At 47.8% G+C, this 20,400-nt stretch overlaps 1 protein-coding gene across 1 annotated transcript; it reads right to left on the reverse strand.

The window, feature by feature from the left end:
* Positions 1-17,321: 17,321 nt before the first annotated feature.
* LOC124655370 (receptor-like protein kinase FERONIA) lies at positions 17,322-20,250 on the reverse strand. Its single transcript, XM_047194277.1, has 2 exons — positions 17,620-20,250; positions 17,322-17,507 (listed from the first exon to the last, which is right to left on the reverse strand). The coding sequence occupies exon 1, from the start codon at positions 20,165-20,167 to the stop codon at positions 17,633-17,635; it is 2,535 nt and encodes an 844-aa protein (XP_047050233.1). The 5' UTR covers positions 20,168-20,250; the 3' UTR covers positions 17,322-17,507; positions 17,620-17,632.
* Positions 20,251-20,400: the final 150 nt, after the last annotated feature.

A 20,400-nucleotide genomic window follows, 5' to 3' on the forward strand; every position in this document is an offset into this window, starting at 1 on the left:
TGTAGAACAGCAGCAAGTTTTCCCTTAAGTGGATCACCCAAGGTTTATCAAACTCAGGGAGGAAGAGGTCAAAGATATTCCTCTCAAGCAACCCTGCAATCACGATACAAGAAGTCTCTTGTGTCCCCAACACACCTAATACACTTGTCGGATGTATAGGTGCACTAGTTCGGCGAAGAGATAGTAAAACACGGGTGGTATAGATGGTGGTAATATTGCAGGAAGTAAAGATGCAGTAAAACAGTAAACAAGCGGTGCCAGAAAATAGCTTGCTGGCGTGGGAAGCAATTCTTTGTGGTGGAAACAAGGCCTACGGATCCTACTTTCACTGGTGGACACTCTCAACATTGATCACATAAATAAATAAGTTCTCTTCCTTTGTGCTACATATACTCTTGTTTGATAATGAACACCATTCGTTGTGTAGGGCTACTAGAGCACCTCAATGTCGGAGTTAACAAGCTCCACAACATTCGATATTCATGTTTAAGTAACCTTTAGAGCATAATAGATCTTTGCAATTTAAACCGAGTACTAACATAGCATACACACTGTCACCTTTACACTATGAAGGGGGAATAGATCACATCAATACTATCATAGTAATAATTAACTCCATAACCTACAAGAGATTATGATCATAACCTACGCCAAGAACTACACGATGCACACACTGTCACCATTACATCATGAAGGAGGAATATACTACTTTAATAACATCACAAGAGTAGCACATAGACTAATTGTGATACAAAGCTCGTCATATGGATCTCAATCATGCAAAGCAATTCATGAGATCATTGTATTGGGGTACAGAGAGAGAGATTAACCACATAGCTACCGGTAGAGCCCTCAGCCCCGGGGGAGAACTACTCCCTCCTCATCATAGGAGACAACAGCGGCGATGAAGATGGCGGTGGTGTCGATGGAGATGCCTTCCGGGGGCACTTCCCCGTCCCGGCGGCGTGCGGAACGAGAATTCTGTCCCCGAATCTTGGCTCCGCGATGGCGGCGGCTCTGGAACTTTTCTCGTATCGTGGCTTTTTTTTAGGGTTTTCGTGACGGAGACTTTATATAGGCGAAGAGGCGGAGTCGGAGGGGTCCTGGTGCAGCCACACCATAGGGGGGCGCGCCCCCCCTTTGCCGCGCCGCCTTGTGGGGTGGGGCCCCCCTGGCTCCCCTCTGGTCCCTCTTCGGTGCTCTGGAAGCTTCCGGGAAAAATAAGGTTCTGGGCGTTGATTTCGTCCGATTTCGAGAATATTTCCTTACTAGGATTTCTGAAACCAAAAACAGCAGAAAACAGGAACTGGCACTTCGGCATCTCGTCAATAGGTTAGTTCCGGAAAATGCATCAAAACGATATAAAGTGTGAACAAAACATGTAGGTATTGTCATAAAACTAGCATGGAACATAAGAAATTATAGATACGTTTGAGACGTATCACATACCGTAGGAACCGCCCTTCCTCAGGATGGAGCTGGACCCATGCAGGTTGAGGCTCCCGGAGACAACGCCGCCCCGGATCAACAGGAAACTGTCGGAGATAGCAACGCTCCGGATCAGCAAGAGGAGGCCGGAGACAAAGAAGAATCAATCCTGGGCAACATGAGCCCAACATCTGACGACGCCTCCTCCATGGACACTGAAGAGTACAATTGTGCACTGAAGGAACTGGAAGGGGAAGGGAAGTCCGAAGCAGAATCCGTCCAGCCAAAAGAGGTCCTTGCGACTATAACTGGGCTGGAGCAGGACGCGGACGACGAAACTACTTCATCCAATCCCGAACTCCCAGGTCCGCCCAACTTGGAGACTCCGCCTTGGCGGCCACGACGTCGCGCTTTGCCGGATCCTGCGGAAGGACGTTTCCCCGAGCACGAGGAACACCTAACCCCGGAGGAGCTCGTTGAGCAAGCAGGCGTAGGCGCTATTGCGCATTCGGAAATCCTCAACAAGTCGATAACTCCGGAAGAGGCCGTAGATCCGGAAGCTCTAGAAGCAAAAAAGGAAGGAGATGCTGGCCACCGCCAAGAAATTTTCCAACACAGCAATGGCAATGCTGGAGGAAAGGCAAGAGGCTAAAGAAGTGATGGCAGGATTCCTCCAAAGAGAGCGCGAAGCTGTAGACTCCCTGCAAAAGGACAAAAAACTCCGCGAACAGTGGGAATCTATGATGGGCGATGCCCACAAGGAAGCAGATAGGATCCGACGGGAAGCCATTGGCCCTCGCAAGATCAACTTTGCAACCCCCACCGATCAGCAGCCGCTCACAACTCCAAAGGACAACATGAAGAAGGCTGCGGTGATCTTGACCAAGAAAGATGAGGAAATCGACATCAATCACCTCCGAACGCTCGTCGCCTCAGCAATGAAGCAACAGAGCAAGGCAGATACTTCGCGCAGGCTGGAATCCAACCCGGAGCTCTGTGTTTCCACTGCGCAGAAGGACGCCTCCGGAAGGCAACATCATGATGATGAATTGCGCACCAGATCAACAGAGCGCAGAAGAAGGACCAGAGAACATCCAAACCCAATCCTGGTGCCTTCGGAAACACCTCCGACGGACCCAAAGAAGGGAAAGGCCCCGATGTACACTGGCAGAGACAAGTACCGGAACCCGTCACCTCCGCCCCGGATCCCACGTCCTCCTCCACCTCCTCGCCGCCGTAGTCCAGTCGAAAACACCAGACCCCATGGGCCTGGTGGAATCAATATCCGCGACAACGCGCTGCCCCAAAGGAACAGAAATACGGAGCGCATGCCGGAACCCCGTCGGAGCCGGAACGAAGAACGCGAGCCTGAGCCCCGCAGAAGCCGGAAGGATGGAGGCGACCGCCACCAAGGGGAAGATAGCCACCGAAGCCGGAGTCAACAACAGGAAGGGCACAAGGAGTCTGAGGGCGGAAGCAAAAGGTCTCACCGGCCCCCTCGCAGATCTCCCTCCCCACCACCCAGTGGCGGAGGTGGAGGCGGAGGTCAGAGATCTCCCACTCGCTCAAAATCCCCTCGCAACGGCCCACGTGATGCACGGGAACGTCTCAATGAATACAGATCCGAATACATTGGCCCAAAGTGCTTTGGCAGGATGATCCGAGAGGAGCCAAAGCCAAAAAGCTTGAACCTCAAGCTACCCGGAAATCTGAAGCATTACGATGGCAGTGAGAGACCCGATACCTGGATCGAGGATTACTACAATGCAGTGACCTTTGCCGGAGGGACCTTCAATATAGCCTACCGCATGCTCCAGTTGTACCTTGTTGGTCCAGCCCGTACTTGGCTCAGTGACCTCGAGGAAAACTCCATCTTTTGCTGGTTTGACCTGAAGAACGCCTTCGAAAAATACTTCAGGGGAACCTACAAGAGACCATCCACAACAAGTTACCTACATGCATGTATCCAGAAGAAGGGTGAAACTTCAAGGAACTTCCTCACCCGGTGGTTAGCAACCAAAAACGAGTGCAAGAACGTGGATAACCGCACAGCTATGCACGCCTTCATAGGTGGCTTGCAGAGAGGAGGGCTGCTCTGGCATAAGCTTACTTGCTTGATCAATGAAAACAATCTAACACTAGATGACATGATCACCATAGCCAACAATCACACCGCCGATGATGATGACGCAGGTGGAGAGCTCACGGCCACAACCTTACCCCTGCATCAGCAAAAGAAGAACCGTGATAATGGCGGCAGCAACAACAACAAGTGGAAGAACCCCTCCGACGACCAGAAGAGCGGCGGATCCGACATGGTAGCCATGACGTTCCAACGCGGAGGTCAAGGAGGCAGAAGAGGCCACGACCGTGGTGGCGGAGCCGGCAGGGGCCAGCAGCGAGCTGACGAGGTCACCGTTGCCGAAGCCCGCGCTCCCCAGACGTACGAGGAGTATAGGGATATGCCATGTCTAGCCCATATAGATCCAGCTACTGGCAAATCTTCCCACACCAATCGCAACTGCAAGTGGGTCAACGATCTCAAAACCGACCCGGAAGCAGGACACAAGCGCGCCCGGAAGCACCGCCCACACGGCAAAGGAGGCAAGGGCAAGAACAAGGACAAGGACGAGGACAGTTCCAAGGCGATGGATGAGGATGACGCTTCGCCGGATCCCAAGGAGGGTTCCGCAGCCAACAAATCCAACCCCTTCGTCAAAAAGAGTGCTGGTGCATACCACACCTTCCTCGGAACCCCAACGGTCCGGGCCAAGAAATCGGTCCTCCGGATCCTGAACGCCACAGTTTCGGCTGTGCCGCAGTATGTCAAATGGTCGGAAAAGCCCTGCACCTTTGACAGGGCAGATCATCTGACCATCATCCCCAAAGAATGCTATGCTCTGGTTGTAAGTCCCCGCATCGACAGGTATGAATTCTCCAAGTGCCTTATGGATGGCGGAGCCAGCCTGAATATCATGTACCTGGAGACTCTGGAGAGGATGAACCTTACCAAGGAACATTTAAAGCACATCACCACTGAGTTTCATGGTGTGGTTCCGGGTAAAAAAGCGAACTCCCTCGGTAGCATCAAACTTCCCGTGGCCTTCAGCGATGTTAACAATTTCCGCGAAGAGATGATCACGTTCGAAGTAGTGCCCTTCAAGAGCTCCTACCATGTCATCTTCGGCAGACCCACCTACCACAAGTTTCACGCAAGGGCATGCTACATCTACAACAAGCTCAAGATTCCGGGTCCCAACGACATGATCACCGTATCTAGAGACTACAAGAAAGGTCGAGACTGCGAGGAGGGCGAAGCCGCCTTTGCAGAATCTGTTATATCTGGAGAGGAGCTGCAAGGCTACATGGCTGCAGTGGATCCGAATGAGATGCATACCACCAAGAAGCAGATCTCCGAACAGAAGACCTCGTTCAGGGCCGCGATAGACACCAAGAAGGTCGACCTCAAGGTAGGCGACAGCTCCAAGCAGGTGTCGATCGGAGCCGACATGGACCCCAAATAGGAAAGCGCGCTCGTCGAGTTCCTCCGAGCTAACATGGATATCTTCGCATGGCAACCTTCTCACATGTCCGGAGTACCAAGGGAACTCGCCGAGCACTAACTCAACATAAATCTGTGTGCAAAACCGGTAAAGCAAGCTATGCGACGCTTTGGAGACAAGAAGCGCCACACCATAGGAATGGAATTAGCGAAGTTACTAGAGGCAGGTTTTGTAGTAGAAGTTATCCATACTGATTGGGTCGCAAACCCCGTCCTTGTACCCAAAAAGAATTCTGAAATACTAAGAATGTGCATCGATTACTCCGGCTTGAATAAGCATTGTCCGAAGGATCCGTTCCCCTTGCCGCGCATTGACCAAGTCATTGATTCGACGGCAGGGGCGAAACTTCTGTGTTTTCTTGACGCATAATCCGGGTATCACCAGATCCGGATGAAGAAGTCTGACCAAAATGCAACCTCGTTCATCACCCCCTTTGGCACTTACTGCTACGTCACCATGCCCTTTGGTTTGAAAAATGCATGTGCCACATACCAACGTACGATGCAGCAGTGCCTGAAGGACCAAATTGGCTGGAATGTGCACGCCTACGTTGACGACATCGCGGTCATGACCCAGAAAGGATCCGACTTGATCAGCGACCTCACGGAAACCTTTGAGAATCTCCGACGATACAAGATGATGTTGAATCCGTTGAGGTGCGTCTTTGGCGTACCAGCCGAAAAACTCCTTGGCTTCATTGTATCTCACAGAGGCATTGAAGTGAACCCAGAAAAAATCAAGGCTATCCTAAATATCAAAAGGCCAACTTGTCTCAAAGATGTGCAACGATTAATTGGCTGTGTCGCTGCAATCAGTAGATTTGTTAGCCGTCTTGGCGAGAAGGCACTACCTTTATACAAACTGCTAAAGAAAACGAACAAATTTGTCTGGGACGACGCGGCAGATGCAGCACTTCAGGGGTTAAAAGATATACTCTCTTCCCCACCTATTTTGGCGGCCCTGGCTGAGTCAGAACCTATGTTCCTCTACCTGGCAGCCTCCAACAAGGTCATCAATCTCGTTGTCGTGGTGGAGCGAAAGGAAGAAGGCCACGAATACGGAGTCCAGAGGCCAGTTTACTACATAAGCGAGGTCTTGACGGAATCCAAGCAAAGATACCCTCACTTCCAGAAGCTAGTCTATGGAGTATTCCTAGGCAACCGGAAGCTGAGACACTACTTGCAGGAGCATCCTATGACAGTGCTGAGAAAAGCTCCGTTGTCAACCATTATCAACAATTCCGATGCAACAAGGCGTGTAGCAAAATGGGGCATTGAACTTTCTGCCTTCGATATCAACTACCAAGCCAGAACCGCAATCAAATCCCAAGCTTTGGCGGACTTTTTCACTGATTGGACTGAAGCGCGGGAGGGCACACCTGTGCCGGAACCCAAACCTTGGATCATGCACTTTGACGGATCCAAGCAACATCAAGGCTCGGGGGCTGGAGTCACCCTGAAGTCACCAACTGGAGAAGAACTGCAATACGTTCTGCAGATTCACTTCGAAGCTACAAACAACATGGCGGAGTACGAGGCTCTACTACACGGATTGCGCATCGCTAAGGAAATCGGGATCAAGCACAACATATGCTGCGGAGACTTCGACCTAGTGGCACAACAAGTAGCCGGAACCTGGAACGCCAGAAACTCCGTCATGGCGGCTTACAGAGATGAAGTTGACGAGATCGCCAAGTGCTTCCTCGGATATGAAGTCAAGTACTTCAGGAGATACGATAACACAGCGACAGATATGCTGTCCAAGCTCGAACCCAGCCGGAAACCCATTCCGCCTGGAATTTTCCTGGAGCATCTACGGACATCCTCCGTGAAGGGCGCTAACCCTAAAAACCTGGATATGGCGGTGTCTCCGGCTAAGAAGGTAATGATCATCACTCCGGCCTGGACCCGACCCGTCCTGGACTACCTCATTGACCAGAAGAAGTTGCCGGAGGACGAAGTCCTCACACGACAGGTCATCAGGAGAGCAAGATCCTACACAATAGTTGATGGACAGCTCTATAAACGAAGCACAAATGTGGTATTTCTAAAATGCGTCTCAAATCAAGACGGCATTGAAATCCTCAGAGAGATCCACGTAGGGGATTGCGGGCACCACGCCGCTCCCAGGTCCCTCGTTGCAAAAGCTTTCCGGCAAGGATTTTACTGGTTAACAGCTAAAGAAGATGCTGAGAAAATTGTGAAAACTTGTCGAGGTTGCCAGTACTATGCTACTCAACCAAATGCTCCGGCTCAGGAGCTGAAGACCATCCCTATCACTTGGCCGTTCGCGGTCTGGGGGCTCGATATGGTTAGAAAATTAAAGAAATCATCTCTTGGCGGTTTTGAGTACCTCTTGGTCGCTATTGACAAGTTCAGTATGTGGATTGAGGCAAAGCCAGTGAGAAAAGCCGATGGTGCTACGGCACTAAAATTCGTTTGCAGCCTCGTTGTGAGATACGTCATCCCACACAACATAATCACAAATAATGGCACGAACTTCGCACAGGGAGAATTAAAGGATTATTGCAATGACGTAGGGATCCGGCTTGACCTTGCATCTATGGCTCACCCACAGTCAAATGGGCAGGTCGAGCGAGCCAATCGCCTCATACTAGCCGGAGTCAAACCTCGCCTTGAGGAGCCGTTGCGCCGAGCAGCCGAAGCTTGGGCGGAGGAGTTGGATTTTGTGTTGTGGAGTTTACGAACTACCCCTAACAGGTCAACTGGGTTTACGCCTTTCTTCCTAGTATATGGTGATACGTCTCAAACGTATCTATAATTTCTTATGTTCCATGCTAGTTTTATGACAATACTCACATGTTTTATACACACTTTACATCATTTATATGCATTTTCCGGCACTAACCTATTAACGAGATGTCGAAGCGCCGGTTCTGTTTTGTGCTGTTTTTGGTTTCGGAAATCCTACACAGGAAATATTCTCGGAATTGGACGAAACGAACGCCCAGGGTCTTATTTTTCCACGGAGCTCCCAGAAGACCAAAGGAGATACGAAGTGGGGCCACGAGGTGGCGACACCACAAGGCGGCACGACCAAGGAGGGGCCGCGCCGGCCTATGGTGTGGGGCCCCCGTGCCTCCTCCGACTCTGCCCTTCCGCCTACTTAAACTCTCCGTCGCGAAAACCCTATTACCGAGAGCCACGATACGGAAAACGTTTCAGAGACGCCGCCGCCGCCAATCCCATCTCGGGGGATTCAGGAGATCGCCTCCGGCACCCTGCCGGAGAGGGGAATCATCACCGGAGGGCTCTACATCACCATGCCCGCCTCCGGACTGATACGTGAGTAGTTCATCCTTGGACTATGGGTCCATAGCAGTAGCTAGATGGTTGTCTTCTCCTCTTGTGCTATCATTTTTAGATCTTGTGAGCTGCCTATCATGATCAAGATCGTCTATTTGTAATGCTACATGTTGTGTTTGTTGGGATCCGATGAATATTGAATACTATGTCAAGTTGATTATCAATCTATCATATATGTGTTGTTTATGTTCTTGCATGCTCTCCGTTGCTAGTAGAGGCTCTGGCCAAGTTGATACTTGTGACTTCAAGAGGGAGTATTTATGCTCGATAGTGGGTTCATGCCTCCATTGAATGCGGGACAGTGACGAGAAAGTTCTAAGGTTGTGGATGTCTTGTTGCCACTAGGGATAAAACATCAATGCTTTGTCTAAGGATATTTGTGTTGATTACATTACGCACCATACTTAATGCAATTGTTTGTTGTTTGCAACTTAATACTTGGAAGGGGTGCGGATGCTAACCCGAAGGTGGACTTTTTAGGCATAGATGCATGCTGGATAGTGGTCTATGTACTTTGTCGTAATGCCCTGATTAAATCTCATAGTAGTCATCATGATATATGTATGTGCATCTCTATTTGTCAATTGCCCAACTGTAATTTGTTCACCCAACATGCTAGTTATCTTATTAGAGAGACACCACTAGTGAACTGTGGACCCCGGTCCATTCTTTTACATCCGAAATACAATCTATCGCAATCTCCGTTCTCTGTTGTTTTCTACAAGCAAACATCATTCTCCACACCATACGTTTAATCCTTTGTTTTCAGCAAGCCGGTGAGATTGACAACCTCACTCGTTAAGTTGGGGCAAAGTATTATCATTGTGTTGTGCAGGTTCCACGTTGGCGCCGGAATCCCTGGTGTTGTGCTGCACTACACTCCTTCACCAACAACCTTCACGTGGCCTTCATCTCCTACTGGTTCGATAACCTTGGTTTCTTTCTGAGGGAAAACTTGCTGCTGTACGCATCACACCTTCCTCTTGGGGTTCCCAACGGACGTGTGCTTCACGCGTTATCATATGGATCCGAAGCTATGCTCCCTTTCGACATCATCCATGATTCCCCGCGAGTTTCCGCCTACAACGAAGAAACTGCTGACGAGGCTCGACAGCTATCTGTGGACCTGATCGAAGAAGCTCGGAATTTAGCCGACCAACGTTCCACCATTTACCAGCAGAAACTCCGACGATACCATAGTCGTCGAGTTTGGAACAGATCGTTTAAGGAAGGTGACTTGGTCCTCCGCCTTCGGCAGGTGAAAGAACGTAAGTTGCAATCTCCATGGGAAGGACCTTTCGTCATCAGCAAAGTGTTGCACAATGGATCTTATTACCTCGTTGATTTCCGTGAGTTAAAATATAGACCTGCTAATTGGTACCGAAAACGCAAGCGAGAGGATCCGGATGACATATACGATGAAACAGACCGTCCCTGGAATATAGCACAGCTACGTCCTTTCCACACTTAGCAATTTTTTGCATTACATACATTGTAACAATTATGATACATGATCAATGAAATAAAGCATATGGTTCACTTTTTGAGTCTTTTACCTCCTTTAGTTGTTCATTTTTGGATCGTGTATGTTTTCCGACTGAAACCGCAGAGTTGGATGATTCCGCCTAGGCGTGTATAAAAGTTGTGATTTTTTTCAAAATCGTCCCTTAGGACATAAGCTTAAGTTTTCTAGCGGAAAAGTTCTCTGTTGCGAGCTTATGGATTCCTGGTAGCGACTTCCGGCACCTTGGCTGGGGGCTTGTTTCCGCGGTTATTGACGGATTGCCATTCGGCTTCGTCGCCGATGGCGAGCTTTCTCCGGCTAAAGGTCTTCCGGCTCGTGGAAGGTCAAGTAAGCAAGCCGGAAAATTTGGAAACTAGCACTTGCTTTCCAAACAAATGAAACATGCATTCATAAATTGTAACGGATTGCAGGATAAGTTTTTTCCGCCCACATGCAGCTCTTTCGTCCTAGCTACTTAAGAATATTTAAGTTATATTACAAACCCACTCACGGACCAAAATGATGCATCTCATTATTTTCTCAGGACTCACTCGGAGGATTGTCCATCATCCTCCGAGGCTTGATAAGTGCCATCTTCGCCGGAACCCTCGCCGGAGTCTTCGTTTGAGCGGTTCACGCTGGACCCGGAGCCCTCCTCGACGTCTTCATCGTCTTCGTCATCCTCGACGTCGGAAAAACCATGAGGGGGAGCATGCTTATTGTACCAAAACGAGTGATCAACTCGCTTGGCAAACAACGTGTCGTACCCTTTGGTTTCCGCGAGAGCTGTCTTGATGTTGGTGCCCTTGGGAACTCCGCGCGCAACGGTCGCAAAACTCATGGCAGGGAAGTGCGCTTTGCACATCGCCAAGGCAATGGAGGCAACTCCATGGGCTGAAGATTCCTGCCAGTCTTTGATCAGATCCGGCACCATCCGCATGAGTTTCGTCATCCGATCGATGAGTGTGGTGCTGGCTCTTTTCAAAGATAAAGATTTGGCGATGCCACGACAAGCCTCAAAGAGGTCATCAATGGAATTTCGCGCTTCTTCATATGCTTTAGTCCCGCTGAGGGGAGACTCCTCTGGCCATTCAAATCCGAGACACGCTGTTTCATGTGAACAAATCGCATGATCAGTTTTCCGAGAATGGGGTGGGATGAATGCAGTAAAGAAGCCGGAAAAATGTGAAGTCCTTACGGAAGATCATCTTGTCAATGTTCGCCGCCTACGTCTCATAAGCCTTTGCCTTTGACGCCAGAGTTTTGATCCTCTGGTTACTCGTTTTTAGCTTCTCAGCAAGATTCGACATGGCCTTGGCATGCTTCTCCTCGATTTCCTTTTTCTCTTTGGTCTCTTTCTCGGAGGATTCCTTGAGGAACTTTCGGAGGGAGGCATGCTCGGTCTTCAGCACCTCAAGCTGGGCGGAAATGTCATCAATGGAGGGGCGCTTGGCTTGGCTAGTTGTTATGAAAGGCGGAAAGCAAGAGAAAAGTACTATACAAAATACTTGTTCACATAAAAAATGTGTTGAGGAGGTTGGGGCAAAGTCGGAATCCTTACCCTCGTTGTTTTTTAAAGGAGTCTCCAGGATCGAAATTGCTTTCTGGTTCTCCACATCCCTCTTGTGCAGTCCCTCAATCTCCGCCTTCTGCTCCAGCACTAGCACACACAGATCTTCATGCAGCTTGCGGGTGTTCTGTGAAGCAAACAGAAAAGATTAGCCGAAAATTGGTGCACCACTGGTAAGTCTGCGGTGGTTTTAGAATCTGAAAAAACATAGCAATGGCACATGGATACCATGGTGCGCCACTGATAATTTACCTAGCAGTGGAGCACCTGAAAGTGGTGCGCCACTGCTATATAGTAGTGGCGCACCACTATCATGGTGCGCCACTGATAATGATCTTACCACTAGGCCTTTTCCTAGCCGTGGCGCCTGCTCGTGCCGACCGCCGCGCCCGGTCGTGGCCGTCCGCCGTGCCCGCGCCTGCTCACCTGCCCGTGCAGTGGTACACGCCGCCACACCCGCGCCTGCCTGTGCCCGCCGCCGCGCCTGGCCGTGCCCGCGCCTGCTCGTGCATCGGCCGCAACTGCGCCTGCCCGTCCTGGTTCGATTGGGTCCGAAAATCCAACAGTACATATACGTGGCGTTCCCGTCTTATCTAGGACGGTCCACCAGTCCAACTATGAGCAATTACAATGGAATTTGTACTAAACATATTCTGATTTGAAAAAAATCCGAATCTGACCATTCATACAACAAAAATCCGGATCAGACCAAGAACACGACAGAAAAAACTCATGTAGTCAATAGGACCAACCGTAAGTATATTTATAATTTTAGGTCTAGGGAATGGAGAGGTCCAAACAAAAATACATGAACCATATATGGAAGCTCATTCCGTTCTTAAGGCATGTAAAATATGAAGAAGGAAAAAATGGAACCAAATCAGATTGGAAACAAATCCATCTTGGAAGTATCAAAATCAAACAGAACCAAATCAGATCTTGAAAAATATGAATGTAATCACCTGGCGTTTGGGGTTGGGGAAAATTGAAGCAAATTACGTAGGTACGGATACAAATAAGATCAGAAGAAAACAGAAAAGAGGGGGAAAAATCAATTGATTTAGAACTCGTCCAGGACCCAGACCATCTCCATCTCCAAACAAATCACGATGGGTGGGCGCTCCAAACCACGTCGACGGAGGCGTGCGCGGCGAGCGGCGGGATTCCGGTGGACTTGCTTCCGGAGGAGAGAGGCGTGGCATGTTTCCGGTGTACTGCTGCCGAGGAGGCTGATGAGGAGAGATGCGGCGACGACGGTGTAGTTGATGGACGAAGATTCAGTGACTGACGTATAGCAAGTCAAGCCGTAACTGGACCTTCCATTGGCCCTACATTTTCCATCCAACAGCTTCAATCAAACGATTCCAAAATTTTGCGAAATTTGTCTTTTTTGCTGCGCCTAAAATATAAAATATTTTTGATTGAAACTTTTTCGTTCTAATAACATGATTCTTCGGCAACATGTACATTTTTAGTTTTGAATTGTTTGATGATTTTGAATTTTCGTTTTTCAAAATCATCAAAAAAAATTAAAAATAAAAATGTACATGTTGCCAACGAATCATGTTGTTAGTACAAAAATTTTTCAATCTAAAATACATAGTATTTTAGACGCAACAAAAAAGATAAATTTCGCAAAATTTTGGAATCGGTTGATTAGAGTCGGTTGGATGAAAAATGTGAGGCGGATGGGAGGTCCAGTTACGGGGTGACTTGCTATACGCCAGTCACTGAATCTTCATCAGGTGGATAAAGGAGAGAGAGGTCAGCAGATGAGAGAGGAAGTGTACATGTGCAGTTTGGTTTCCGGGTGATAGGATGGACAATGTACAGGATGGAAATGCAAATTTGCAAACATGAATCTCGAAGCAATTGCTACCTTAGGATAAGCCAGGGACACCCACGTATGGGTAGAAAAACTTCGTTGGGTTGGGTCAGCTTTCGTTCGATCATTTAGATAGAGGTATTCTAGTCCAACGGGAAAAAAATTGACCGAAGAAACTAACGCCACATACTGTAGTGTCATTCCAGGAATGAAATGAAGTTTAGAAGTCAAGTTGGGAACGGGAATTCAAATCGGCGCATTGGCATCGGAAAAGACATTTCGAAATGTTAAAAAAATTCAAACAAAATTTTAGTGCTTACGTATCGATATTCTATGTGCGGACGCCAAGTTTCACAAAAATCTGACATTTTTTGTGACATGTGTAAAAAAGACAAAGGACTGTGGTGTAGACAACTTTTTTTTACACCAAAATTCCTCTTTTTTACCCATGGCACAAAAAGTGTTGGTTTTCTGTGGAACGACTTCGCGAGCGCGTAGAATTTCAAGATATACGCATTATATTTTGTGTCTGAATTTTTTGACATTTCAAAACCATATTTAAAACAAAATTTAAAAAACACCGTTCCCGGTTGGGAAGGGAAAATTTTGTAGTGTCAAATAAGGAAAATAAACTTAAGGTAGTGTCAAATAAGAATTTTTTTCAAGTTGTTACCCTTCGGATATTATTCAATAAATAATCTCTACATCTCACCCTGAAGTTTCTGTGCATCAAATCATGTCCATCCTATGTCATATTTGGAAAGTCCAAATGATGTACCTTTTAATAAAAAATCTTGGTATGTCACCAAAGTCTTCTTTGCAGCTTCACCCTTCTGTCGGCTGGTGCGTATGACGTTCAACTCTCTCAAAGTTCGAAGTATGATTTGTCAAGCACTGTTAATTTTTTTCCTGCACCTAGGAACACTTCTTTTGTATAGCCCGGTTGCATTTTCTGATGCGGCGTTTAGGTCCTCACCAACGACAAGAGTTGCTAGCCTGGGAGTTTATTTGATGAATCCAGCCCACAATTCTACCATATATATCTAGACTTCTTCGGCGCATGTAGATTCAGTTTTGCAGGCTAAAGCGCATGCCTTGGTACTTGCAGTGATGGCGGTTCAATCCCTTGGCTGGAACAATGAAACATTTATTTCAGATTGACAGGTACTTGTGGACGCAGCGGAGGCGGCTGATCTGATTTCCAAACCAGGCCATTGGTCTGCTAGACCAATACTTGCTGGATTTTTCAGATGTAGGAGACAACACTTGGAGCATGTCATGAAGGTGCCAAGATGGAACAACAAAATTGCTCATTCCATAGCCAAAAGAGCACTCATAGATTACTCTAGCTCCGATTGTTCATTCACTTGCAAATCTTCTCTGCCCTTGTCTACTTGTAGGTGCAAGACGTGGCTCTTTGTAACCTTAGATTCCCTTTCGGGAGGCTACAATCTGTACTTTGTCATGGTTGCTAATATATAAAATCATTTGCCAAAAAAGAGAGAGCAGAACGGTACGACATTTTTTTGACAGTACGAGCGGTCTAGAAGACCCCGATGGAGTTTCATTCATAGAACACATACAAATTGCAAGGAGGCCCTTCACATAACTCGCCCTAAAGAACCTAAATTTAAAGATAAAGCCTCCACTTTTACAAAAAAAACACCCTAGTAGAAAAAAAGAAAAAAACAATCTAGTCTATGGGTACCTCCGCAACAAAACACCGGTGTCCTCAAGGTGTCGCCGCCGAGGATCAGGGGCAGGTTGCTCGAGTGCCCCCTTCCGACGAAGAACCTCAGCCACTGGACTCCAAAACTTATATGCAACATATTTTGGGCAGGAGGAAGTACATGCAAAAAAGTTTTATTTAGAAATTTTGAAGGTCCGGAAATACGATTTTTGTACCCGCACAGTAACTTGGGTTCCGTGGAAACCAGGTCCTGTCTTGCATTTCTACGATTTTAGTCAGACAACTAGGACGCATCAAGCTTCAGCCAGGCCATCAGTCTCACAATTTGGGGGAGAGGCTGACAAACCCCGCGCGCCTGATGTCATCACCGGCAGCAACCCGCAATGTCCTCGAGTTCCTGCGTCATTGCCGCTCCATCCACCTCCACGACCACCTCCTCGTCCATGGCCCCTCCGCCGCGCCCTCCGTCGCCTCCCACCTCGTTGCCTCCTACCGCGCGCTCTCTGGTGGTGCCGGACAAGGTGGAGTCTGCCGCGCCCGCTGCCTGTTCGACAGAATTCCGGAGCCTGACAGACAGGCCTACAACAGCCTTATCAGGCCATCAGGGCGTACTCAAACAGCAGTTGCCTCCATGAAGCGCACTTTCTCTTCACGCTGCTATTCATCCTCGAGGAGTGCGCGAGGGGACGCGCTGGCTGCCCCTTGAGTGGTTGTCAAGCTGGGGTTTGTGTGGAAGATGTTCGTGGCTAATGCGCTCCTGCACTCCCTAGGCATTGGCGAGGTCGCTGCGGGACGCTCGGTGGTTCTTTCGTGAGATGGAGGACAGGACTGTCGTGTTGTGGAACACATGATTGGAGGGTACACACAGGCTGGGTAGACCAGAGAGCAGAGAGACGTGCAGATGCTTCAACATCCTGTTGGCTGATGAGTTCAAGTTCGTCAGCCTGTTTCTCGTTTGTGCGAGCGAGGGGAATCTTGAAATTGGTTGGCGCGTGCACTGTCATATATTGGCTAGTGGATCCCTGGTTGACATTATTCTTGGCAACACACTGGTTGACAAGTATGGTAAGTGTGGACATTTCTGGATGGCTCACAGATTCTTCGACATTATACCCATGAAGAATGTCATTTCTTGGACTCCCATGCTATGCGTTCTGTCAAATCATGGTTCGGTTGATGCTGCGAGGGAATGGATTGAGAAGATGCCAGAGAGGAACATAGTCTCTTGGAATGCCATGATCTCTTGCTATGTTCAAGGTGGCAGATGCCGTGAAGCATTGGATCTTTACAACCGTATGAAATCCCTAGGTCTTGCTTCAGATGAGGTTACCTTGGCTGGTTACTGATATGTTAAAGCAATACCTGGCTAACTGAAACCAATCTTTCAGTTGTGAACAAGAAGACACTTCTCCAAATGCCATACTCCATAAGTGGAACCTCAAGACTTGCATGCAAAAGCAGGCAGGAGAAGCTACTGCATGGACCCCACCTCAGTTTATTTCAACTAGAGCAGGACGCATGGCGGGCTGCCGCCATGTAGATGTGCAGCCCGGAGAAGTTGAAGAACCTGGAGGTGACCTTGAATGAATGGACTAGCCATGCCGATTGTCAAATCATGCCTTCTTCAGGAAATGGGTGGCCAACGGTGATTGGAACAACCGCTCATGACATGGTTGATGGCCAGCTGTGTCGAGACCATGGAGCACGGCGTTGCAGAGAGGCAGTTGATCTACCAACGGCACTGGCAAAGCAACGGTAAGCTTTCACTGATGCAACGCTTGTCCAGTGTGCGGACTACTGTTTATGGCAAAGTGGGATGTATACATTGATCACCAATCTTAACTGTTTCTGAAGCGTGGTTGCACGACAATACAAATATTTGATTGCTGCTGTTGTACAAGAGGATAACCTGAAGCGCCGCAACATAAATTTTGCTTGAAATCTAATTACTACTAGTTGCATCGATACTGGATTCATCAACACTTCATTATCTTTGCCCATGCTATGATCGATACATTTCATCCATCTGCCAGTGCATATATACACACAGGCTTGTATCAACTTATTACTGAACCAGCACAGGTATCGTTTTAGACATACTATGGCATCATAGGAACTCATTTTTACTGTTACATTAGAGTTACACATGCTAACTGAAACCAGACAAGTGGCTACTTCATCGATATTCAAAAAGGCATTTGCTCCTACAAAGTATTTTTCTAAGCTCTAGGGTATAGGTTAAGGCCCTCCTGTCTTAGGAAGGTAATATTTCCATTATACAGTTTGCAGTCCGGTAATGGAACTATGCAGGTGAATTATGTTATAATAATAACAATATGTTTTTTACTAGATGACTGTTGAATGGGCATTAGCATTTCGATGCCTTTCTGGTGCGTTTTTTTTCTATAAACAAGCTGAGCAAGATGCTAAGAATCAGTAGGGGTGACTCTGGATCTCCTCTGCACACCCTCGTAACACCAATTGAAATGATTCCGTTGTTGGCGAGTTTTTGATTGAGGTGGAAAAGGGAGAGAATGCTTGAAATGCAGCTGATATGTCTAAAGTAGGTCTCTCCTTATCCTTGATAGCCCCACAGATATACTACATTCAGATAAGTGAAGTAACCAACAATAAGTGTTGTATAATTGCAATTTATTATTATAGAATATCAGTTAGGTAAAGGTGAACCGCCAAAATGAAATAAAATCCTGACCTGCAGTTTGCTTTTATCGGCCTTCCGGATGTATGATAGCTGAAAATATATCTTCTTGTGCTGCAGCGCTGATTGTTGAGTGGGTTGATGGTTTGTTTGAATGCACCTCGATTATCTGACGAGATGATGCCCCCGCAGCACAGCTGGTATTGTACCTTGCACTATCCTGCAACTGGAGTGCGACCTCAAGGTTCCAAAGCACATCACCCATTGATGGCCTATCTATGCTACGATCAGCAACACATTGCTCCGCTATCTCTGCAAATTTCTTGAAGCACTCCGGGGTAATTTCCTCCTTGACACGAGGGTCAATAATTTCCCTGAGTACACCTTTCTTTTGGCAAGACAGCGCCCATTCACGCAAGCTCACTTGCTCCTCCGGGAGCAGTGTGTTTATCACAGGGCGTGCACACAGGATCTCAAACAACACGACCCCGAAGGAGTACACGTCTGATTTTTTGGTGAGACGCTGCAGCCGGAAGTACTCTGGATCAAGATATCCAAAGGTGCCTTTCACAGCCGTGCTCATGTGGGTATTGTCAACATCTGGACTAGCCTTAGATAGACCGAAGTCAGAAACCTTTGCCACTAACTGACCGTCCAATAGGATATTGGTGGTCTTAACGTCACGGTGGATGATTCCTTGCTCTGCACCAGTGTGAAGGTAATGAAGTCCACGGGCTGCACCAATGCAAATCTGAAGGCGCTCCTGCCACAGCAGTGGCGGGCGTCTGTTGTTGTACAGGTGCTCCCGCAGAGTCCCATGCACCATGTAGTCATACACTAGAATCATCTCGCTCTTATCCTCACAGTAACCAATCAGAGACACAAGGTGGCGATGGCGGAACTTGGACAACATCTCAATCTCTGTCTGGAATTCATGAACACCCTGATTAGACATTGGGTTGCAACGCTTGATTGCCACCTTGGTCCCACTATCTATCTTTCCGAGATACACATTCCCAAACCCACCTTTGCCAAGTAGCAAGGATTGATCAAAATTGTTGGTGGCAGCCTGAACTTCAGCAAATGAGAAGTGCCGGCAATGATTGGAAGGCAGTGTCAAGTAGGAAGGCTTGCCAGCGGGGCTGGGATTGGCAGTTAGTGTGTGGTTACCATAATTCTTTGTTATCTTCTTGTTTCGTCTGCAGATGATGCAAATGCCAAAACATGCCATCAACAGCAATGCGAAACCACCAACAGTTCCACCTATGACAACACCGTTTGATTTCCCTCCACCAGACACCCTGCTGAGATTGGCATCAGGCTCTTGCGGAAATGGACGACTGAGCCAAGCAAGATTGGTTCGATCGATACTCGCTTGCTTAAATACCTCAAGACCATTCAGTATTGCATCAAAATACTCTGGTCTACTTGAAAGATCAGGGTGAAGTGCAACCCACAGGTCCACCTGACCGGAACCAGCAAGGATGATAACATAGTCTTTGTATGCCGTTCTGCCGATTCCTCCACTAAAGATGTTGACATCCATTTGCTGCTGCGCTGTCTGGTTGTTGATGTAAATGAAGAATGACCTCTGATTTATCCTGGTAAAAGGATACTGGATTTCACAGAAATGAAACCTGAGGAGGTAAGAGAACCCTGCATCAACAGGCAAAATCCATGTAAGGTTGTAGTTCAGGTTGTAGTTAAGGTTATAGTCCGGGTTGATCTGTTGATTCGGTCCCATCGACCGAGCTGTATCATAGACACCAACTGGCGCGGTGTAATTTGGCACTTCCAGTGTATACTCGATAGTCAAATTACGATCTTTGGAGAAGGCCACCCCGGAGCGACCAAATATGTATGAAGAGTCATTGTTCCATGAGCGGTAAAAACCCGAATCATCTTTCCGGGATATGTCTTGGCCCCCGACGTTGAGCCTGTACATAGTCTGGAAGGCTTCATCAGGGCTCAATGGGAAGAGTTGATTGTCATCATCACCAGTGACAAATGTTGTGTCAGCTGCAGTGAATATGTCAGGCGTAGGCACAATCTCAATGCCATTCACAAATGCATAAGAACCATTCCAATGTGCTGATGGGGTAAAGATGAGGTCTAGGCTACCTGTAGAAACATTCACCGAGAATTCAAGGACAAGGTCTGTAGAATTCATGACCTGAGCTGTTTGGGAAGCATTGAACTCATTTAAGACAAGAGTTGTTGTCGCGACACTGAAGTAGGCATTGGAGACAGCATAGTTTCCATAAGGAGTCAGATAGAAGTAGAGGCGTACAAACATGCGGCCTGAGCTGACAGGGAAGGAATAGGTGTAAGTTGAAGTGAAGATGCGAGCAGTCATCCAAGGGACCATGGAGGGGAGTGAAGGATCTTGGTATGAAGCAGTGGCTGTGACTCCTTCCACTGACGGTGCGAACTTGGAGACGGCGTCCCCGTTCCAAGTACGATCACTATCATCAATGTTTTGCTGTGATGCCCCACAGTTTAGGAGTATATATCCAGAGGCAGTAGAGTTGTCACCCGACGCCACGGCAAGTGAAACAAGAGCCAACAGTGTGAGGGTAGCTAGTAGAATCGGGAATGCCATTGCGGTGGTTGGTGTACCAGGATCAAAAGTCTGAAGATTCCTTCACAACTACATGATTCAAGATATCTTCATGAATAGTTTGCAACGGTCGACATTTCTCTGTGGGATGTGGGCAAAATATCAGGAAATAATCAGAGTTGGGATAGTACTATTGTTTAGGCATGGCCACACAGGCCTGCAATTGCAGCATAAGAAGCAGAAATTTCAGTAAACAGACTTATGGCGAGATGAAC

The sequence above is a fragment of the Lolium rigidum genome, chromosome 5 (genome assembly GCF_022539505.1).
Source record: "Lolium rigidum isolate FL_2022 chromosome 5, APGP_CSIRO_Lrig_0.1, whole genome shotgun sequence".
Lineage (NCBI taxonomy): Eukaryota > Viridiplantae > Streptophyta > Magnoliopsida > Poales > Poaceae > Lolium > Lolium rigidum.

Coding starts and splice junctions, on each gene's coding strand:
- LOC124655370 (XM_047194277.1), bottom strand. CDS start 20,167: ATGGCATTCCCGATTCTACTAGCTACCCTCACACTGTTGGCTCTTGTT.